The sequence below is a fragment of the Leptonychotes weddellii genome, chromosome 8 (genome assembly GCF_054177405.1).
Source record: "Leptonychotes weddellii isolate Sample4059 chromosome 8, ASM5417740v2, whole genome shotgun sequence".
NCBI lineage: Eukaryota > Metazoa > Chordata > Mammalia > Carnivora > Phocidae > Leptonychotes > Leptonychotes weddellii.
The window spans coordinates 36,056,716-36,081,413 of NC_138376.1; the positions used below are offsets into that span (position 1 = coordinate 36,056,716).

Below are 24,698 nucleotides of genomic sequence, written 5' to 3' on the forward strand. Positions count from 1 at the left end.
GGCCACAGAAAGAGAATGTGAAAAGAATGAGAGAAAGCATAACATATTCAGGAAATGGCTATAGGTAACTAAAAGAATTGTAAGAAATCAAGCTAGAAAGGTCGCTTGGTACAGTTGTTTTTGGTCTTGGTGGTATATTAGGATTACATGTGTGTCTCTTAAAAATAGGCTGATGCCGAGGATCCTCTTCCAGAATTTTTATAGGGTAGAACTCATTGTAGTGTTTTTAAAGCTCTCCACGGGATTCTAATCTGAAGACAAAATTAATAATCACTTGTGTGATTCATAAAAGGTGTTTCAGTGCTATGGCAAGGAGTTGTATTTAGCTATTTGTTTATATCTTGCCCTGCTCCAAAAAAGATTTAAAGTAGTGATAAGGGTTTCAGAATTTATATTATGGAAATAAAGTGTGTATGTGCATGTTTCATACAAATATGTGTCAGTCGTATTATGACTCATGGGACATGAACTTATTACTGTGTTTGAATACTTCTTGTTGCATTTGGGGAAAAAACTCTAGCTTATAGTCTAGTCTAGTCTAGTCTCAAAAGAAGACTTTCCTGACCACATTAGCCTTAGTTTAGCCTACCAGATTTTGAGGGATGTTGCCCCCTATTGGGTTTTCTAATATATTCCATACTTCTCTTTACTTGCTGACTGTGGTCATAGGGTCCCCCACTCTATAATGTTCATAGAATGAATTTTTTTCCCTCCCAGTTACATGGTGTAAGTATCCTTTCCTTGGAATCCCATCTTTGTCTTGCACTCCCCTCAGAATCTTTTTATATGTGGTTCCTTCTCATTTTTCAGATTCTAGCTTAAAATGTCCAGTTTAATGTCACCTCCTTGACATTAGTCTTTTCTTTATTGCTCTGAAAGTACATATTTCTCAGTATTGTCACATATTAGTTTAGATATTTTGTGCATATTTTTTTTCGTACATTTGACTAAACCTTGTGGGGTCAAGGTGTAGGGTCTGTGTGTGTGTGTGAATTTTATTCGACATTGGTTCTATGGTTTCTTGCAAAGTAAGTATATAATGCATAAGGAATACTCACTACATTAATTATTATGTAATAATACACAATATTTTTAAAAACTGGTGTGACATGTTCAGATACGTTTTTCTGAAACTGTTCTATTGCTATTATTTGAATAGATGTGGTGGTGGTGTGGATAAAAAGGAAATTGGAATGTTTTAAGAGCAAAGACTGTTTCAAACTGAAACAATAGGGAAACAGTCTCATATAATTGGAAGTCTAGAGGGAGGAGTCATATGACCCCCCACCGAATAATTTCATTTTGGACCTGGATTATATCTCTCTCCATTTGCCATCCTTAGTGTCTACTTTGTCTTCAGATTGGTTTCCCTTGAGGTCACAAGAATGCTGACTGTGACAATTAGGGCAACTTGATATCTTGTCCATTTGATAGGAAAGAGAGGAAAACCTCTCCAGAACCATAGAATGTAAGTCCTTTTCAGTTTCTTGGACCAATTTTGGGTACATGTTCAATTCCAGGCCAATAAGTCTTATAAAATGAATGTTGTGCACTTAACTAGCTTGGTGTAATCATATGAAGGTAGGATAGATTTGAGTTAATCAACTATATTATCTGCTAGAGATGTTGACATATATTTAGGCTATACCATAAGGAAGGTGGCTTAGGTTTTATATTTAGTACATCTTGTTGACTAAATCCCAAGGGTTGTGAGGATGGGGAAATGAGGTATGAATTATAAAATAAAGACAGTTTCTGGTGGAAAATACATATAGTTCAGCTTTTGACATGGAATTTGATATGAATATAGGAAATATGGGATGAATCTTGGCTGAGAGTTTATATTAAGCATTTATTTATAAGGTGCTGTCTTGGAACTTAGCTATTAAATGTATGGATACGGGTAATATGTTCAAGATGGTTGGTTAAAATGAGAATAGGAAGAGGGTTCAGCATGGAGTCTTAGAATCTGTGTACATTTAAGAAGTTGTTAGATGAACTGGAACTCTTGAAGAAGACTGATGAGTGACCATACAGGCAGGCAGAGAATGATCTGAGTGAGAACAGCTGGTAGGGTTGTATGAAATACATACATACATACTAGATGTAGAAGAGCTGTGAGGGTACAGGAAATTATAGGGTCAAGATCTAGGAGAGGAGGGGAGCCCAGTAGAGTAAGTCCGGTATCTGAGCCTGTGTTTCCTTTTGAGGCATTTGCCAATTTGGAAAGTGGTAGCTGAGCCTGTGAAAAGAACTTTCAATATATTTTAGGGTTTGAGAGACAAAAATTGGAGTTCAGGGCCCAGATAAAAGGAGATACCTTAATAAACTCCTGGACTTTAAGATTTTATTTATTTATTGGAGAGAGAGAGAGCGTGTGAGTGGAAAGAGGAGCAGAGGGAGAGGGACAGACCAACTCTATGCTGAATGCAGAGCCTGAGGTAGGGCTTGATCCCACAACCCTGAGATCATGATCTGAGGCTAAAATCATGAGTCTGATGCTTAACCTGAGCCATCCAGGTGCCCCTCCCATATAACTTTTGACTCACCAAAAACAACCAATAGCCTACTGTACACCAGAAGTCTTACTGATAAACAGTCAACTAACACATATTTTGCATTATATACTGTATTCTTACAGTAAAGTAAGCTAAAGAGAAAATGTTATTAAGAAAATGAGAATGTTAAGGAAGAAGAAATACATTTACAACACTGTATTAAAAAAATCTGTGTATAGGTAGGCCTGTACAATTCAAACATGTTCATATATATATTCATATATATATGTGGGAATATGTGGTGTTATTTTCAAAAGAAAATTTCTGAATTAAAGCTTAACAGTGGAAAAAAAGATCTTAAGAGACATTGAATACAGTGAAAAGGTTCAATGTACATGCAATTGAAGATCCAGATGGGGAGGAGAGAACAGGGACTAGAAACCTTATTTGAAGATACAATGGTTTCTAGACTTCCAAAAATGATAAAAAGCAAAAAGCCACAGAATCAAGAAATAATACGGAGCCCAGCCTGGATACATAAAAAAAAAACTACTCCATACCCTCATTATAGTCATGCTGCTGTAAACAAAAAATAAGATAATACTGAAAGCAGCCAGAGAACAAGACACATTAACTTTAGAGGAACAAAAATAAGGCTGACAGTTGCTTCTCAGTGGAAAAAAAAAATTGAAGCCAGAAGACAATGGAATGATGTCACCAAAGTGTTGAAGGAAATAACTGCTGACCTAGAAGTATAATGCCAGTGAAGATATCTTCAGAAAAAAAGGTGAAATGAAGACATTTTTAGGCCAGTCAAATCTGAGAGAATTTATCACTGGCATGGTAGTACTATAGGCAGAATGGAAATAATTCCAAATGTCAACTTAGAGAAACAGAAAGCAAGAGCAACAGAAAAGCTTAAATAGGTAAATCTAAATATTGACTGTAAGAAACAATATCTTCTGGGCTTTTATAGATATAAAAGTGCAACAAGACAGTAGGGTGTAAGTGGAGTGAAAGTGTTAGGGCAGTAGAAAAATTTATATATGATGAAAGGATATGTGCTGTAATCTCTAGGCAATTATAAAAAATAGAATATAAGATAATAGAATGTGGAATAACAAAAATACAAAAAGGCAAGAAAGGAGAAAAAAACGAAATGGACCAAGCCAGAAAAAAATAATAGTAATTACAAAAAATGTAAATGGACTAAAGATTCCATTTAAAAGAAAAATGATTAGACTCAAAAAAAAATCCAACCATCGTCTGCTAACAAGACATATCTTAATGAGAATAATTCAGGAATGATTAAATTAAAAGGGTAGACAAAAATATGCCAGGCAAATGCCTAAAAATAAAAAGCTGGTCTAACTATATTAATAGCTGACAAAGTAGACAGGATAGCAAGAAGCTTATTAAGAGGGACATTTAATTAAGGCCATGTGATTTATAAAGAGAAGTTGCCTTTGCAGTAAAGATGGAGTAAATGATACTGATATTCATATAAGAACTAAGTCTTAATCTCTGTCTCACATAGTACATAAATTTGAATCCAGAAATAGATATTTGCCTTATGACCAAAGTTGCACTGTAAAGAAGTGATAAAGGGCATTCTTCAATAAATAAAACTTAAATCTTACACCTACTTTATAATACCTTATACCTACCTACCTATCTTACAGTAGGCATAAAAGTTCCAAGTGGATGATGGCTCCACAAATTTTCTGCAAGATACTATAAACCAGTATTTCTGTGTCCTTGGGAACTATTTCTTTAACAGGATATATAAGACATTACTGTAAGACAAAAGATTGACTTTTTGGACTACATTAAAATTAGGAGTGTCTTTTACAAAGACACGACGTAGGGGATAAAAAGTTATGTCACAGAGAAGGAAATGATTTTTTACAACACAGATAAATGACAGAGTACTTATATTCAGAACATATAAAGAATTTCTACAGGTAAGTAAGAAAAAGACAGCTTGATAAAATGCAGCTAAGAGCCTTGAATATGATACTTCATCAAAGTATTAAGTTACTCAATTACATTACTCAGTAAGGAAATACAATTTAAAGCAAAGTAAAAGTCTCACCAAAATGGGTGAAGTTTTGAAAAGGAGACTAACAATACCAAATGTTGGTGAGGATTCAGATTAGCAGAACTCCCATACACTGTTGGTGGGAATGCAAATTGTTATATCTAATCTGGAGGCCTTAAGTTGAATATATTCATACCCTCTTACCCAGCACTGGCACTCCTAGTTATATATCCAGCAGAAATGTGCTGTGTGTATGTACCAAAGATTCAAATAAGAAAGTTTATCATAGCATTATTTATATTGGCTTTTATTTGGAAACAACACGAATGTCCATTCACAGTTGAATGGATAAATAGATTGAAGTATATTCACATGCCAAGCAAGATATTATGCAACAACTTGAATCTTAGGATTTTACTGATGTGCAGAAGTGATCTATATAGGGTTAGAAGCCACCCTTGGGTGGGAGCAGTTGTGTAGGAATTGGGAAGGGGCATGATGGGAACTTATTGTGGCTAATGTTCAGTTCTTGGCCTGAGTGGTGGTTATTCATGTGTGTTCATGTGATGATAATTTCTTGAGCTTTGTACTTACAGTTCTGAAAGTATGTTATCCTTCAGTTTAAGTTATTTCAGTGAGATTAATATGGGTAGATTTTTTTTGTCCTTAAGTTTTCTAAAAATGTTAGGAAAATAGATTCAATTAAGAATACATTTCCGGGGCACCTGGGTGGATGGGTTGGTTAAGCGTCTGACTTTTGGTTTCTGCTCAGGTCATGATCTCAGGGTCATGAGGTCTAGCCCCGTGTTGGGTTCCAGGCTGGGTGTGGAGCCTGCTTGAGATTCTCTCTCTCCTTCTCTCTGTCCATTCCTTATACCACACGTGCATGAGTGTGCTCTTTCTCTCCTCCCCCAAAAAATTCATTTCCTACTTTTTGGATAGTACTGTGTTTTTCTCTAACACATCTTTGAGTAACAATTGATAAAGAATGGATTTGATTTTTTCAGTCTGAATTTATGCATTCGTAATCCATTCATGCTTTGGTGCCAGTATAATTATTTTATTTTTCTATTTTTTTAATAATTTGAGTATAATTGACACACAGTGTTACATTAGTTTCAGGTGTACGACATAGTGATTCAACAAATTTATACATTATGCTATAATCACCACATATGTGGCTGCCGTCTGTTTCCATACTTCACTATAGTGTTTTTCATTTCTGTAACATACCCGCTCTATAACTGGAAGCCTGTATTTCCCAGTCATCTTCTCCCATTTTGCCCAACCTTCCACACCCCTCCCCTCTTTGCAACCATCAGTTTGTTCTCTGTATTTATAGGTTTGATTCTGCTTTTTGTTTATTCATTTGTTACTGTTTTAAATTCCACTTACGAGTGAAACCATAAGCTATTTGTCTTCCTCAGTCTGACTTATTTCACTTAGCATAATACTCTCTAGGTTCATGAATGTTATCTCAAATGGCGTGATCTTATCCTTTTTTATAAGTATGATATTCCTCTGTGTGTGTGTGTGTGTGTGTATGTACGTACACCTCCTCCCCATCTTCCATATTCATTTGTCTATTGATGGACACTTAGGTTGTTGCTTCCATATCTTGGCTATTGTAAATAATGCAGTGATAAACATAGGGTGCATATATCTTTTAAAATTAGTGTTTTTGTTTTCTTTGGGTAAATACCTAGTAGTGGAATTATTAGATCATATGGTATTTCCATTTTTAATTTTTTGAGAATTGTTTTTCTACTCTTATTCATGCAGTGGGGAACTAATCTTCATCTGAATTAACAAATGGATGAATTTATTACATATAGTGTTAGTAACATATTTTTATATTCTGTAGTAAATAAGATAGGGCATATATCAGTTATTTTGCTGTATTTTGTTAGCTGCCATATATTTTAGATGCTTTCAGTTAAAAATTTTCTCCATACACTTATGATAATTCTTTTCTCTATCTTAAATTATAATGTCTGTACCTTACATATTTCTTCCTTTGGGCATTTGAAAAACTAACAAGATTTTTTCTTTAGTCTAAATTTCCTCTTGGTTTTGGTGAATTTCTAGCTAAACTAAAATTCTGTGCACAATTGAATATCCACATACAAAAGAATGAAGTTGAACCCTTACCTCATACCATATACAAAATTTGACTAAAAATAGATCATTCACCTAAATATAAGGGGTATAAAACTAAAACTCTTAGAAGAAAACATAGGGCTAAATCTTCATGGCCTTGGGTTTGGCAATGGATTCTTAGATATGACACCAAAAGCTCAGACAACAAAAGAAAGGAATGGTTAGACTGTAATTCATTAAAATTAAAAACTTTGGTGCACCGAAGAACATTATGAAGAAAGTAAAAAGATACACCACAGAATGGGAGGAAATATTTGCAAATCCTATATCCAGTATCAGGAATATATAACGGGTTTGGTGTTCTGATATATAAAAAGTTATAACAACTCAGCAGCAAAAAGTCCAGAAGTGGGCAAAGGATTGAAATAGACATTTTTTTTTAAAGAAGATTTTATTTATTTATTTGACAGAGAGAGAGACACAATGAGAAAGGGAACACAAGTCAGGGGAGTGGGAGAGGGAGAAGCAGGCTTCCCGCGGAGCAGGGAGCCCCATGCGGGACTCGATCCTGGGATTCCAGGATCATGACCTGAGCCGAAGGCAGACGCTTAACTACTGAGCCACCCAGGCGCCCCAAATAGACATTTTTCTAAAGGAGATATGCAAATGGCTAATGAGCACATGAGAAGATGTGCAGTATCATTAATTATTAGGGAAATATAAACCAAAACCACAGTGAGCTGCTTCACACTCTCTAGGATGGCTATAATGATAATAAAAATGAAAAATAACAATTGTTGACAAGGATGTGGACAAAATAGACCTTTCATACACTACTGATGAGAATGTAAAATGTTTCAGCTGCTGTGAAAAAGAGTTTGGTAGTTCCTCAAAAAGTTAAACATAGAATTACTATGTGATCCTAGATATATACCCAAAAGAATGGAAAACAGATATTCAAACAAATATTTGTATGTAAATGTTTATAGCATTGTTCGTAATAGCCAAGAGGTTGAAAAAACCCGTATGCCCGTCAACAGATGAATGAGTTGTGCTATATACATATAGTGGATGTTATGTAATCACAAAAAGAATGAAATAATAATACATGCTACATTGAGAATGAGCCTTGAAAACATTACTATTGTGAAATGAGCCAGACACAGAATGTTACATACTATATGAGTCCATGTTTATGACATGCCCAGAATACCAAATCTGTAGAGAGAGAAGGCAGGTTGGTGGTTGCCAGGAGATGGGTAGAGGAGGAAATGGGGAGTAACTGAACAGTGGGAACCAGACTCTTCTTTTGGGGTGATGAGTTTTGGAACTTGATAGAGGTGGTGGTTGCAGAACACTGTGAATTTACTAAATGGCACTGAATTGTTCACTTTAAATTGTTAGGTAAATTTCACCTCAATAAAGGTAGATAAAACCTAGTTCCCAAATACATTGCCATCATATATTATATATCAGTATACTATTGTTGATTTAGTCATGGCTATACCAGAAATGATGAATCTTAGTTTTATCACCTTTGATTTCTGTGAATATTTAAATGTGTTCTTTTATTTTAGAATAAACTACAGCATTGAATTGATATCAAGCTTTTAGTTACATATCTGTTAAAAGAAGTATGTTCAATTAATCAGTGAACTTCTATTTAACCTTCAATATTTTTCCTGATATTTTATATAAAACAGCTTTCTTAACATTTTCTAGAGATTTGGTTGAGTATTATAAATGATACAGATAGCTCTGTTGGCTTATAGTTAGAATTGGATGGTATTATGATGTAATTATATGATGCATTGTTTACTTTGAGGCCATATGAAAGTGGATTTTTGTACAACATGATGACCATGGCTTTAATAGACTTAAGCTATATTTTCAAATGATCCAAGGAAGCTATACATAAATGATAAAACTGAAACAAGGGTAATTTGTATTTTCATTGTTGTTAGATTAAATCTAACTATTTTGAACCAGGGGTTTACCCATGACTTGTATGTTTGTTCAAGATTCACAGTCACCAGTTTCTGATTGATATGAAATCTCATGAAATTATTTGTGGTCCTGTGATAGACATTCTTTACAAAGACCAAGTAAATTTTGAAAATTACTCAGTATTGCGCTTAAGAGTTTCTTATTTTTGCATATATGCGTTAGACACATTTTTGCTGACTGCTATATCATGAATATCTAGTATGTGTGCAACTGTGTCAATTTAAAAAAAAAATCTATTTCGCCCATTCCCCTACCCATTTCCCCTCTGGCAATCCCCAGTTTGTTCTCTGTGTTTAAGAGTCACATGTGTGTGTCAATTTTAATATTTGTCCTTAGTACCTTGAAAGATGAGGAACCAAGTATGTCATTGTGTATAGTACCATGCCTTTTTGATGATAAAATTGTTTTTATTAACATGGCTTAAAATCGTTTCCAGTGTTGTTTATTTCCAGCATATTTTCTTATCTAGTTCATAGAATTCTTTTTTTTTTTAAGATTTTATTTATTCATTTGACAGAGAGACACAGCGAGAGAGGAACACAAGCAGGGGGAGTGGGAGAGGGAGAAGCAGGCTTCCTGCAGAGCAGGGAGCTCGATGTGGGGCTCAATCCCAGGACCCTGGGATCATGACCTGAGCCGAAGGCAGACGCTCAATGACTGAGCCACCCAGGAGCCCCTAGTTCATAGAATTATTAATGGTGTTAATAAACTGGAAACAATGAAATTCTGTTAATATATTCCGAGTACAATTGTGAGGATTATAAATACAAGCCTGTAATTTTCTCATCTGTGACTAGTCAAGCTAGCCTGTTTTTCTTAACATTGGGTATTTTCCTTTGTCATTGTGATTATTTTTAAATAAGTATGTTAAATGTCACTAGTTTCCTATACTTCAGTCTCAGCAAATGGTCTGGATTTAAGCATAGATAATATTGTCCTCTGCTTAGAGTAAAATCATATGTGATTATATATAGTATACCGCCCCTAAAAACAAAGGATGCTGAGAAGACATTAAGAACTGCGCATTATTTGTTGCTCAGAAGCTTATTAGTGGTCCTCCTTCCCACCAAAGTAAGCTTTTTTAGATATTTAAGCTTATTAAATTATAACTTTTAAACAGTGAACACATACACAGATAATGTCTCTCTCTGTTTCACACATTTTCAGCCTGATGTGAGCTGTAAGAAATAGAAAAACCCAAATAATTGTTAATAACTTGTTAAATATTTTTAAATAACCAGATGAAAAGTCAGTACTGGAACAGAAACCTTCTAAGCCAGCCGCACCACAAGTCCCACCTAAGAAGCCTACTCCACCCACCAAAGCCAATAATTTATTGAGATCTCCTGGAACAGTATACCCAAAGCGACCTGAAAAACCAGTCCCTCCACCACCTCCTATAGCCAGGTAAGTTTTACCTAATTTTAATTTAGGTAATTTTAATTTAGTTAACTTACCTGATTTAGTTTATTGGTTACCTGCCTTTGACATAAATGGCTGTATTGCTTTTCTTTTTTTTTCTTTTTTTAAAGATTTTATTTATTTATTTGACAGAGATACAGCGAGAGAGGGAACACAAGCAGGGGGAGTGGGAGAGGGAGAAGCAGGCTTCCCACAGAGCAGGGAGCCCGATGCGAGGCTCGATCCCAGGACCCCAAGATCATGACCTGAGCCGAAGGCAGATGCTTAATGACTGAGCCACCCAGGCACCCCTGTATTGCTTTTCTAAATGTCAAAATAATTTTTAAATTATTTGTTTTCTAGATTTTTTCTATAGACTATGATTCTCTGTTAAATGATTTATATTCATACTAGGTAAATACACACCTATTAGGCTGTTTTTACGTTTCTGATTTTATTATGTTTAGTGTTATTGTGGAAGGTTTATGTTTATGGAAATAATTTTGTGGAACAGAAAGAAAAATTGTGCTATAACATCTTTAGTGTCATTAATTCACAATGTTAAAAAATGGTTATGATTCACATACAAGTGATTTCTGCATATGTTTGATTTTCTCATTTCAGGATTAATGGGGAAGTTTCTACCAATTCATCAAAATTTGAAACTGAGCCAGTATCAAAACCAAAGCTAGATTCTGAACAGTTACCACTTAGACCAAAATCAGTAGACCTAGATTCATTTACAGTTAGGAGCTCTAAAGAAACAGGTAAGTTAACATGTAGAAGGGTGGTACATTTAAAAAAAAGTTGCCAATACAGTTTTCAGAAACTATTTAAGAAACTTGTGTATGCATTTTATGTGTGGATAGATAGAGTAGAAATTAATTAAAATTTAAAATCTATGAAGCCAAAATAGAAAAATAAAACTAAAAGAAGATAAATGAGCAAAATACTTGATTCATGTAAGGACTGAGAAATGGGTTAAAAGATCATTTATCATATATTCTGGATATGTCCATACTAAGGCAGATATGAATACATTTTAGTTTTACAAGTTTGAGAATAAAGAGATAACACAGATTATCAATGCCAGCACTAGATTATATTGAAGATTATTTTTACTTCTCTACTTTATCTCAAGATACTTTTGTTTCTAATTCAGGAAAATACACTTTTTATGTCTCTCTCTCTCTTTGTGTATGTGTATCAGCAGGCTTTACTTCTTTAGTTAAATGTTGTTCCTTAAGTTTTAGGACTGATTTTTCAACTCATCAATCATCTGATTTGTCCCCTGGTCTTTTATACCTCTTAGTTGTAAAATGGAAAACCTGAAACAGAGCAGTTTTGATAAAGGTCTCAATATTAAAAGCATAGCACAATCATTACTTTGTAGTAGTGATTATTGTATAGTACCTTGCATTTGGTTTTAGGGTTTTTTTTACATTTTCAAAGCACTTTCTCCTATATATTCTTATTTTATCTTAATAATAACTCTAAAAGGCAGACGCTATTTTGCTTCTGAAGAAATTACGCTATAGACACATCAAGTGTCCAAGATGACATAAAGCAGAAGAGAACTTTTTAAGTTCCCTTTATATAAAGTGCTCATGATATTCTTTTAAAAGTTTTAATGTCTTAATATGTTTAGCCTTCGTGTTAACATTTCATATTTACATTCAGACTTAAAGGCCAATTATACTCAGGGTTGTTTTTTTTTTTTTTTTTTTTGTCACTATATTGTAAGATATGCTACTTACTACCTTTTGAAAACTGTTAGGTGATTTTATTATTTTTCTGAATTGTCATTTTGCCAATACAAAAGCTCTGACCTACACATGGTCTCCTTTAGTTTTTTAATTTGAATGTTTTATAGACCCTTTCATCATATGTTTGGATCCTGCCTGCTCTGGATGAAGCCATATTCATTAATAATTTCTGGAAAATGAGATGTTGATTGTATTTTAGAGACTTTCATTCAGTTATATTTAGTGTGTTTTATCTGGTGAAAATTGTTATTTACTGTTAGTGAAATAAAAACAAAAAAATGTTCTTTATAGAAGGTTTTTAAAAAATATCCTTTAGGGGCATCTGGGTGGCTCAGTCGATTAAGCATCTGCCTTCAGCTCAGGTCATGATCTCAGAGTCCTGAGATCGAGCCCCACATTGGGCTCCCTGCTCTTTGGGGAGCCTGCTTCTCCCTCTCCCTCTGCTGCTCCCGCTGCTTGTGCTCTCTCTCTCTCAAGTAAATGAAATCTTTAAAAAAAAAAAAATAAAATAACACATGTAATAATGTCAAACTATTGGTGGTTTGTAAAGTTTGATTTTTTTACTCTTTTTGGTCCCAATTTTTACTTTTATCCATATCCATTCTTTACTCATCATCAAAAAACAAATAGGTCTTATGAAACAGGGTTTGCAAATTCCTAATTTCTGTTTTGTTTTGTTTTTTTTCTTCAAATGAATAAGGAAGTAATTTAGAGAAGCTGAGACATATGTAAGGACAGAAAACTAACAGCTAACTTCCATACTACTGTCCTTTATTCCTTCCACTATCAGGCGGCCTTTGGTGTACTACACTTAACACCCAGTTAAATTCAGGAAATACACAAAGCATACCACAGAGATAACTGAGAGTTCCATTCCAGACCACTGCAATAAAACAAATATTAAAGTGAGTCAAATGAATTTTTTGGTTTCCCATGCATATAAAAGTTACGTTTACACTATACTATATTAAGTGTGCATTAGCATTGTGACTAAAAAAAGTACATACTTTAAAAAATAATTTTATTGCTAAAAAGTGGTAACCATCATCTGAACTTTTAGCAAGTCATAATCTTTTTGTTGGTGGAGGGTCTTGCCTTAATGCTGATGGCTGCTGACTGATCAGGGTGGTGGCTAATGAAGGTTGGGGTGGCTGTGGCAATTTCTAAAATAAGACAACAGTGAAGTTTGCCACGTCAATTGACTCTTCCTTTCATGAACAGTTTCTTTGTAGCATGTGATACTGTTTGATAACATTTCGCTTACAGTAGCACTTTTTTCTAATTGAAGTCAGTCCTCTCAAACCCTGCCTCTGCTTTATCAACTAAGTTTATCTACTATTCTATATGTTTTATTGTCATTTAAACAATTTTCATAGCATCTTCACCAGGAGTAGTTTCCATCTGAAGAAACAACTTTCTTTGCTCATCTTTAAAGTTTTATCATGAGATTATAGCAATTCAGTCACATCTTCAGTCTCTGCTTCTAATTCTAGTTCTCTTGATATTTCTACCACATCTGCAGTCACTTCCTCCTCTGACGTCTTGAACCCCTCAGAGTAATCCATGAAGGTTGGAATCATCTCCTTCCAAACTCATGTTTGACCTCTCCCATAAATCCCCAGTGTTCTTAATAGCAGCTAGAATCATGAATGCTTTTCAGAAGGTTTTTAATTTACTTTGTCAAAAGCCATCAGAGGAATCATTATCCATGGAAGCTGTAGTGTTATGAAATGTATTCCTTAAATAATAAGACTTGAAAGTCAGAAGAAAGTCACAATTACTCCTTAATCGGGCTACAGAATGGATGTTGTGTTAGCAGGCATGAAAACAAGATTAATCTTGTACACCTCCATCAGAGCTCTTGGGTAACAAGATGCTTTGTCAATGAGCAGTAATACTTTGAAAAGAATCTTCTGAGCAGTAGGTCTCAACAGTGGGATTAAAATATTGAGTAAACCGTGTTGTAAACAGATGTGCTGCTCTCCTTTTTTGTTGTTCCATTTATAGAGCACAGATTTAGCATAATTCTTAAGGGCCCTAGGAATTTCAGAATAGTAAATGAGCGTTGACTTTAGCTTTCACTAGCTGCATTAGTCTCTAACAAGAGAGTTAGCCTGTCCTTTAAAGCTTTGAGGCCAGGCATTGGTTTCCCCTCTCTGGCTATGAAAGTCCCAGATGGCATCTTCTTCCACTCTAAGGCTGTTTCATCTACATTGAAAATCTGTTGTTCAGTGAAGCAACCTTCATTAATTAGCTAGATCTTCTGTATAACTTGCTGTAGCTTCTGTATCAGCACTTAATGCTTTCCCTTGCACTTTTATGTTATGGAGATGACTTCTTTCCTTAAACTCCGTGAACCAACCTCTGCTAGCTTCAGACTTTTTTTTTTTTTTTTTTTTGCAGCTTTCCCACCTCTCTCAGCCTTCACAGAATTGAAGAGAGTTGGGGCCTTGCTCTGGATTAGGCTTTGGCTTAAGGGAATGAATGTTGTGCCTGATTTGATTTTTTTATCCAGACTACTACTGAAACTTTCTCCCGATCAGCTTGTTTGCTTTCTATAATTTGTGTGTTCATTGGAGTAACACTTCTAATTTTCTTCACGATCTTTTCCTTTGCATTCACAATTTGGCTAACTGGCGCAAGAGGCGTAGCTTTTGGCCTATCTCCGTTTTCTGTACGCTTTCCTAACTAAACTTAATCATTTCTAGCTTTTGATTGACAGTGAGATATGTGTGATTTTACTCCATATGTGACAGTGAGGTATTTTCATTTTACTCCAACACTTAGAGGCCATTGTAGGGTTACGAATTGCCCCAATTTCAATGTATTGTGTCTGAGAGAATAGGGAGGCTTAAAGAGAGTGAGAGAAATGGAAAGCAGCTTCACTGTGGAGCAGTCAGAACATATACACCACTTACAAATTAAGTTAAACATCTTACATGGGCACAGTTCGTTACAGTTACAATAGTAACATTAAAGATCACTGATCACAGATGACCATAACAAGTATTAGAGTAATGAAGAAGTTTGAAATATTGTGAGAATTACCAAAATGTGACACAAAGATTTGCAGTGCTGTTGGAAAAATAGCATCGATAGACTTGCTCATCGCAGGGTTGCCGTCAACCTTCAATTTGTAAAAATGGAGTTATCTGCAAAGCACAGTAAAATGAGAAATTTTATGTTTGTGTTCATATTACACAGGAAATATATACTGAGCAAGTGTTATATCCCATTACTATTTTAGGCACAAATAATATGCTAAGACAAAAGACCTGACTGCTAAAGCAGCATATAGCTCATGTTCTGAACTTCAACTCAGGTTATTCCTCATTTCCATTTTTTATTGGAATATTATGGTTTTAGTCTTTGTAGTGCAAAAGTGTTTAAACTCTTTTTTTGAGATATTGACACCTTAAAAAAACACTGTGTTCTGCATCAAATACAGCCTCAAATTTGGCATTAGGTTGAGGCATATTTTAATTTATATTTTTGGCACAGTTAGAGGTTTCAAATTTTTAAAATAGCATATGAACCTAGCCCTTTAACATGTTTCAGAAAGTTTAAAATATACATGAAAATCTTCTTAGAACAGTCTCATTATTACACAAAACAATAATTTCAGGTGATGATATAGTAGCAGGTATACTTTGTTATTAAAAATGTGGGTTTTAAATTATTAGCTCATTTATCATTGTCTTGTTTTTGCACTTAAATGATAATTGAATGATCCAATATGTCTATGATACCTACTAGAATACCTGACATGGAAGATGTTATAAAATGTTACTTCCCTTCTTTTCCTTTCCTCTGTTGTTAATCTCATCTTATTCTGTTTCTGCTCTTCCCTATAAAATGGGATATAAATTCCTGACAGTACTCTCAGATGTGATTATACTGTATATAAAGCCATTTATAAACTATTTTTAAAATAAATGTCCTTCAGTATATATTCTCATATATAAGATAGTACTATAAATTGCGTAGTTGTTAGAACCATGTTTTAATTTTTTCCCTCTCTTTTTCATTAAAAATTGGTTTAGGATAATCTCACTGCTATTACTGGTTAATTATAAAGTTCACATGGTCTAAATATTTCTAAAATAGTAAGTTCTCTGGGACATGAAATTGGTTTACACATTAGTCTTAAAATACAAGATAGAAGATTTAGTGGTAAATACATATTACATTGAGAAAGCACAGCTGATGAAGTATTCTTAGAGTGTTATTATATTTTATCCTTTTTGATTGTTTTTTATGGTAAATTCTTCTTGGGTTAAAAGGAAATTTTAGAGATACATAATATTATTTGATCCCAAAGCATTCATTGTTAAATAGTGAAACATTCTTTGTTTTGTTTGATAGTTAATCTATTTTTGTTTGAATTACGTTCTCAATGTTTATTCATTTATTTTTTCCAGAAAGAGTTTAAGGTGGAATTTTTCTAATAAGATGCTTACCTGTTGAGTGGTAGATACTATAAAAAATGAGTCTGTATCTAAACTAGGATACAAAAACAAAACAAAACACACCCAAAAATGTAGAATTTACCTGGAGAATTAAGAGCAGAGATTAAAATTATTATTTTCTTACAATAATTTTCTTGATAATTCCTTTATAGTGTCATATGAGGCATAATTGAAGATTCATTTATGGATTATGTGATTTTAAATGTATAAGTTGTATTTTTATAGTGAGATATTTAAAAATACTATTTGTCATGTTTTTCTTTTATTATATCATAGAACTAAAATTGTCTCTTTCATTTAATTACTATCATATGCTGAAGACTAAAACTTGACTGGAAGGTAGTTTAATTTTAGTTATAACTATATAAATGAGTTGTTAATATATTGATTTATTACTCTGACCTCTAATTTTTTACTAAAACATCCTTTCGAAGCTGTCTTGGTGTTCAGTGAGTAATTTTAAAAAGGCTTCTTTCTACTTATATTGAAATTAATACTAATAATTTTTTCTTTTGAAAGATAAATCTAAAATCTAATACACATCTTATGTGAGTTTAGATAAACTGCAGTAGGTATGTGCTAAACATTGAAATGGTTCTGTTCATTCTACAACTGTTCCTTTTTCCTGCTTTGTAAAATAATTTTTTTGATTTAGTCTTTTTTTCTAGACATTCCTATCCTTGACTTTTCTTTCCAGATTTTGTTTCCTAGCCTGTTTGCCATGTTTCCCTTCTTACGTGTCAGGAAATTATCCTACCTTTCTCCATTTTGGTAAGATGACAATTTATAAAAGAAATCAAAACAATATATTCCATATAAATAGGTGGTGCACATTGATTTTTCTTTGTAATTGTACTAAAAGTGTACATGTTTGTCTGTCTATTCTAACCCTTTTGGTTTTCCATTTGAAAATAAAATGAAATTTATGTTGGAAAAATTTTCCTGATTAAGATATTCTTTTGATAAAAGTTTTTTTTTTTAAATTGAAAACCATAAAAATCAGTTTATTTTCTACCAAAATTTGATATTTCATTTTGACTTTTTAAAAATTCTGTGTCTTCTTAGGCAGTGTATAGAAATGTAAATGGCTGGCAGAGTGGCAATATAATTGGAAGAGTTAAGTGATTATCATGCCTTTCATGCCATTTGTACAGTATAAATCCACTCTCATTACTCTTAGGTAAATTTTAAATGTGTTCAAATATATCATGATTCCAAAATGTGCACTGTTTTATTTTACTAACCTAATGGCTTACATGGAGGACCTGAGAAAGTTTTAGAATAGTAAAATTATTTGTCTTGATGGTGTAGCCCAAAACTGGACATATGGAAGGCATTTTTACATGAGCATGGTCTATAATTTTATAAATCTACCTTTTATTTATCCTTTCAGTTTCATTTATCCTCATCCCTTCTTATGTTTTTCTGTTTCTTTTTCTTTCTGCAAGTTGCTTAAATATGCATTTGAAAATAATCTTCACAGGCCAAAATTACTGAATTGTACTTTTCAAGGTTTTTTTTTTTATAGGTTGTCAATGTACATTTCTCAGTGTTAAAAGCAATTTTTAACCCTTCAAACTACAGCATATTTTTAACATCTTTTAAAATACTGATTTTCTTTATGAAATTTTATAAATAAAATGAAATATTTAAAAGTATATTTAAACTCAAGGTCTTTCACATTATATAATGTATTTTCCATTAAAGCCACTGTCTCTTATTATGATTTGTTATATTTTATAATTATAAACAATTATCAAAAGACTCAAGACCAAAATTAAACTGAGCACATTTGATTGCCTGTTGTGATGTATTAGCCTGGTAAGCAGGTGACTAGATATAAGATAGAATACACAAAGTAATCCCACAATGGGAGGATGGAAAAGAATTAACAGAGGTCAACAAATACTTAAATTTGTTATAAAACACATATTGCCAAACAGTGATACCTTTTCTTATGTCTTACCTTTGTGCCCTTTTACTCTTAACATTTTTTTCTAAATTGATTACTTTGAATATGAAAATTGATAAATAAGCTTTGAGGGCAGTAATAATAATTATCTTTAGATGTCTTTTAAGAAATAACATCACTGAGTTTGGATATCTAAATACTTGACAAATCATTATAAACATCTAAGCAATGGGAATGTGCAGAATTAATTCTGTATTTGGAAGACTAAACCAAAGATATCTGCTGCCGTATCAAGTATCTCAACTGTGATTAATATCCCTAGTTTGGAATTTGGGCTAAAAGAAGATAGTATTGACAATGGAAGTGTCTGGAGTTATCCTTAGGATTCTCGTATCACTTACAGATTTCTAGGTTTCAAAATTAAAAATCACCTCTTTCAGCAAGGTTTTCTGGATCATCTAGAAAAAGAGAAGGTATTATATGCCATTGTTTCAAAGATACAAATTACATGGATAGGTTTAAAGAAACCCAAGTCATTGGATCAAAGGTCAACCAGCCTTTGATAGTGGTAAAACAAGTGAATGATCTTTGTAGCATTTTTCCTTGATAATCCTGTTTGCCTTAGTTTTATAACTGTCTTATAGTTCCCAAACATGCTGATGTCTAAGCAAAAGTGCAGTGAACTATTAACAGTTTGAGTCCCAGCTACAAAACAGTGTTTGTATACACACACTCAACATATATAAAGATCCATTAAATTATACTTTCACCTCACAGTTGGAAAGCATCAGGGTCCCACATACAGTTGAGTTCTTAAAATTTGAATATTAGGATACTACTTTAAATTTAAAACATTTTATGTGTTAATTTTCAGATATATTGTAATTAATTATGAGTTGAAGAAGTAGATCATCTGTTTTTACAAGCAAGAACTTAAGATGACAGTTTTTTTATCATACTGTAATTTTTGGTTCAGATTTGTATTTTTCAATGAGAACTTATTGAGGTCTAACTTAGAAACATGAACTTTCTATTGTTAGTAAAGTCTTATGCTATAAAATGTATCAGGTAAAGAGGATGTTTGTTTTTAAGGGTGAGTGTTGTTTTCCAAATGCATATGAAAAGCACAGGTTAACTTGTGAGTCCTAGTGGTACTTTTTAATGTATAATTTGTTAGAAATCCAGAAACGTTCTTTTTTATCTTTTAAAATGTACAGTTATCTCTTAGTAGATATATTTAATTTTATTCTCCAGATCTTGTAAATTTTGATGACATAGCTTCCTCAGAAAACTTGCTACATCTCACTGCAAATAGACCGAAGATGCCTGGAAGAAGGTTGCCGGGCCGCTTCAATGGTGGACATTCTGTGAGTTACACTTACTGTTCTAAAACACAGAGAATTTAGCAAATCCAGAGTCCTTCTAAAGATAGGAACAAGGGAGGATTTGTAACTCCACCAGTTTAAAAATCAGGAAGATAGTTATTATACTCAAGTGGCAAATGGTTGGTTGTATTTAGGGAGATATGGGGTCATGTTCATTTCAAAGAGGCTTGCAATGGAAGGTTACAGAATCAGGAATAGAGAGCTATCCTGAGACCGTAACCACAAAGCACATGTAATCAAAAGGGGTCAGGGTACCCATGTAATCTACCCATCTCACAACAATAATTAGAATTGAGTGGTACATACTCACTTTAGGAAAGAATGAGAACGTTCTTTTCCTCTGAAATAGTGGGGTTTTTTTGTAGTACTAATGCTGGTATCTAAATGTGTAGCTTCTTTTTATGTTTTCTATACATTGCCTGGAATGCTGGTAGTATTTTATTTTCTGATATATTGTAATAGCTCTTGAGCGCTATGGTGCTTTTAAATTACCGAAGTAAAGAAAATTTTTGTTGCCAAGAGGCAGGCTATTTTTATTTTCCAGATACGCAAGTGTGTTATTCAGCTTGAAATTATGTAATATCCTGTTAACAATAATGGAATATCTGGAACAGTAGGTGCTGAAAATAGTGATAAAAGTTAGTTTATCATCCAAATGTTTATTGCCTTTTCCTTCTTTGGTATTTTCTGTTTCTTGATTTTAAAAAATCATTCAGCCAACTCAAAGCCCAGAAAAAATCTTGAAGTTACCAAAAGAAGAAGATGGTGCCAACTTAAAGCCATCTGAATTTAAAAAGGATTCATGCTATTCTCCAAAGGTGAGGGGCATTGTGGCCTAAGATTTGTATAATTTGTAGGATTCTTTGTGAACACTAAAATTGTGGAATTTAAAGTGTCTTCTAATTATTTCTTCTGCCAAGAAATAAAAAAATTCTTGCTAAAAAATTGAGTTACTAAAGTCACACTGTCCTCTGTAGGTCATTTTTTAAAAGAGCTTATTTTATTTTATTTTATTTTATTTATTTATTTATTTTTCTTTTTTTTTTTTAATTCTTATGTTAATCCCCATACATTACATCATTAGTTCTAGATGAAGTGTTCCATGATTCATTGTTCGTGCCCAACACCCAGTGCTCCATGCAGAACGTGCCCTCCTCAATACCCACCACCAGGCCAACCCATCCTCCCACCCCCCTCCCCTCTAGAACCCTCAGTTTGTTTTTCAGTGTCCATCGAAAAGAGCTTATTTTAAATGAGTAGTATAAATGTTACACATTTCATATTTTTTAAGGCATAGATCTATCCATCTGCTTCATTTTCCCATTAAACATACACTCTTTAGGCCAGAAGCCATCATTTGTTTACTCCTAACCTAGTGTGGTGCACTGAATATATACTGGAATGAATGGTAGTATACATGGATTCTTCTATTTATTACATGGTGTTAAGACTCTTCTAAACTCGGGGCGCCTGGGTGGCTCAGTCGTTAAGCGTCTACCTTCGGCTCAGGTCATGATCCCAGAGTCCTGGGATCGAGCCCCATTTCAGGTCTCCCTACTCCGCCGGAGGCCTGCTTCTCCCTCTCCTACTCCCCCTGCTTGTGTTCCCTCTCTCTCTGTGTCTCTCTTTGTCAAATAAATAAATAAAAATCTAAAAAAAAAAAAAAAAAACTCTTCTAAACTCTTGCATTTTTATTTAAGATAGTATTATCACAACCTATACACATCTTCTATTTAAGAAATCCGTGTTTCCTCCTCAAATTTATTCATTCCTCCTCAAATTCATTCCAAGCAGCATTTGGCTGCTCTTCCAGTTTATCAGATACACTCAATCTGATTCTCTCAACTTGTCAACAGTCGATTGAAATTTTACTTCCTGTTATTTTAGTGAAAATAGTAAAAAGGGCATCAGGCCATGGATTCATTTTAATGCCTCTTCCACAGACTTATTCAGTTCTTCATAATTACTTTTAAGTGAAATTCTTTGGATATTTTAAATAATGACTAAAGTGGAGGATCAAAGCAGCACCTTAATAATGCTGATATATTCTTGCCTCTAGATGCTCCACTCGGCAAACCATTCATAAGATAAATCTAATAGGTTTTTCTTTTCTTTTCCACTCTTTAAAAATTATTATTAATAAATCTTTTGACATTTCTCACATAAACTCCTAGTGATTACAAGTTTATTCTTTGGTTGGTTGGTGGTTTTACTAGTTGTGAATATCAAACTGCTTTTTGAATTTCCAAAGTTACCATTTATCTTGAATTATTATTTTAATTATTTACCTCCTTGCTATAAAATTTTTTGAACTTAAACATAAATATAAATACAAATTAAGAAAATTTTCTATTATGTTTTCAGCCATCTGTGTACCTTTCAACACCTTCAAGTGCTTCTAAACCAAATACGGCTGCTTTTTTAAGTCCATTAGAAATCAAAGCTAAAGTAGAATCAGATGATGGGAAAAAAAATCCCTTGGATGAACTTAGAGCTCAGATTATTGAATTGCTCTGCATTGTAGAAGCGCTGAAAAAGGATCATGGGTAAGTAGCCCTTGTTTTCCTCTTTGAAAACTACTTAACACATATGTAAAGAATTATTTCAAATTCTATCAAGTAGAGATGTAATCTGCCAAATTTTTGGTATAAGCAAGTATGTTTCCAAAGAAGTTTTCGTTAATAGTGCTTCTCTCCTTTCTGCAAAAAACTTGAATTAGGAAACTTGTTCTCATAGGCTTATTATGGAAAAGGTATATATGTACCCATAATTCAAGGGTAGAAATCTTCTGGTCAAACACATGGGTTAATTAGTCTTAAAAATATTAGGAAAAGTTATATTGTATTTCGGATCTGGACTGTATATGTATATTTACTTTTCAGAGGGACTGGATCACTGTCTCTGTTAGAGTTGAGATTGGTATGTAAATAAAACCAAGGGGTTGGGAATAGGTGATCTTTAAAGCCATTCTCTTAATTCTGAAACTTTTCAATAATAGTATATGGTGAGATCCTAAGTGAAACTTATGGACTTTTTAGAGTGAAAACAAATGTAAAAGGTCACCTACTATAGCTCCCCTCTTTTCTGTTAACTGAAGAAGTAAAGGTTCAGAGAGGTAAAGCTATTTATCTAAGATTATACAGTTCTTAGAAGGCAGAGCTAGAATTGAAATCATATTTTCTGTTGGTTTAGAGATATTTTTCTAGAACCGTTATTATTTGAGCTTTAGAACTTGTTAACATTAAAAATAAATATAAAAATAAAGCTTGTTAACATTTTAAACATAGTTCTACAAAGGCCCAGTAGGTAAAACAGGTCAAAGATGAGCTAATCTAACTGAACCAAGGGTGAGGGTTGGTTCAGGTGCTCTTCCCCTATCTCATCTTCCCCTGTAGCTTCTAAAAGTATTTTATGGTATATGGAATCTGGTATTTTAAAAGTCATTGCCAGAAACCATGCTGCCTCGGAGCTGAATTTACCATTTCTCCCCCAGTTCTCAGTTGGCTCTGGATTCTTTATTAAAAATGATATTGAGGGGTGCCTGGGTGGCTCAGTTGGTAAGGTGTCCAAAACTCTTGGTTTCAGCTAAGGTCATGATCTCCTGGGTCATGAGATCAAGCTCCACGTCTGGCTCCACACTCACTGGGGCGTCTGCTTGAGATTCTCTCGTTCCACTCCTCCCCACCATGTGCGTTCTCTCTCTCTCTCAAATAAGTAAATCTTAAAAAAAAAAAAAAAGATACTGAGATTAACCGTTGATATATTTGTAGCTGCAGAGCACTTTTACAAACGTCTCTTAGGTAGAACCAAAAAATTTATCTTGAGTGACTACTTAAGAAATATATTTGCATATATAGAGAGAGAGAAAGAAGAGGGAGAGAGAGAGTGTTTTTAATTTGATACATGATGGGTCTTTTCTTTACTCTTCAGTTTATCTGTCTGAATCCTGCGGAATTTTTTTTACAGATTCCGCAATGAACACATTATAAACTGTAAGTTCATTCATCTAGGAAGTATTTATTGAACACCATCCATGCGTAAGTTAGAGAACTCTCCTAATTTGTTGATTTTGACATTTACATTTTTGATACCAAGTCTGCTAAATTTAATGAACTGATAATTACATTTACAAATTGCCTGTAGGTGTTCTTAAAGTAGCTGTAGGTTGAATAAAATATTTATGACGTATATATTTTAAAACATATATATCAGATATTTTAGAAATCTTTCCAAAGGGTGTTTTCAAAGTTATTTCCTATGGGAAAATGAATTGGATGGCAGATTTTTTAATCTGAAAAATAAGAGCATCACAGGAGAATGGATAAAACACATACTGGTATGTTGATACAACAAAATGCTATACAGTGTACAGCAAGAAAAAATAAATGGATTGTGGCTATATGTGTCAACATGAATCAGTCTGAAAAAAGAGGGTGGGGAAAGCAAGTCAGAGACATGCATATAGTATTATTTCATTTACATGAAGTTTGAAAAGCATATAAAATCTAACAGTAAGTGTGTTGTTTCAAGATATATTTGTATATGTGGTAGAAAAGAAAAGAAATAAAGACTATAGAACTTTTCCTGTGAAGGAGAGGAGGCAAATAGGATTGCGGGTCACTCTGGGTATCAGAGGTACTGGTAATAATAATTTATTTCTTGAGCTGACTTGGAATTCTTAGGTTTTTTAATAATTTTATCTTTATAGCTTACAAATACATAGTCTTTATGCATTCAGTATTAGAACCTAAAATGTTTGGAACAAATCATTTAAAAAATTGAAGATTATTGACATGGAATGATTGACAGAGAAATATATTAGTAATCCATTTCTTTAGTTGAAAAGTTATAGAACAAGATATATAGTTTGATCTGTTCCTGTAAAAAGAAAACAATGTTACATAAAAATTTTATATTCACAAATGTGTTTTTAAAAATAAAAATGTGATAAACAGCGGGATAAATATTTTTAGGAATAGATCCTCATTTAGATATAATTTAAATGTATAATAAACTCAAAGTAATAGAATAATTAGAAAATGGAAGCATTATTTAATTTAATGGTAACATTTTAGAAATAGAAAGTTAATATTTTAGCACATTTTCTTTTTTTTTTTTT

At 33.3% G+C, this 24,698-nt stretch overlaps 1 protein-coding gene across 2 annotated transcripts in view; it reads left to right on the forward strand.

Annotated features, from left to right (window-relative positions):
• Nucleotides 1-24,698, forward strand: part of CD2AP (CD2 associated protein) — a 135,602-nt gene that overhangs the window by 101,324 nt on the left and 9,580 nt on the right. For both annotated transcript variants that reach the window (XM_031030502.2, XM_006727571.3), the window contains exons 12-16: nt 9,888-10,053; nt 10,672-10,814; nt 19,449-19,561; nt 20,296-20,397; nt 21,944-22,125. In XM_031030502.2, the coding sequence (XP_030886362.1) occupies nt 9,888-10,053; nt 10,672-10,814; nt 19,449-19,561; nt 20,296-20,397; nt 21,944-22,125 (706 nt within the window). The remainder of the gene's footprint in view (nt 1-9,887; nt 10,054-10,671; nt 10,815-19,448; nt 19,562-20,295; nt 20,398-21,943; nt 22,126-24,698) is intronic.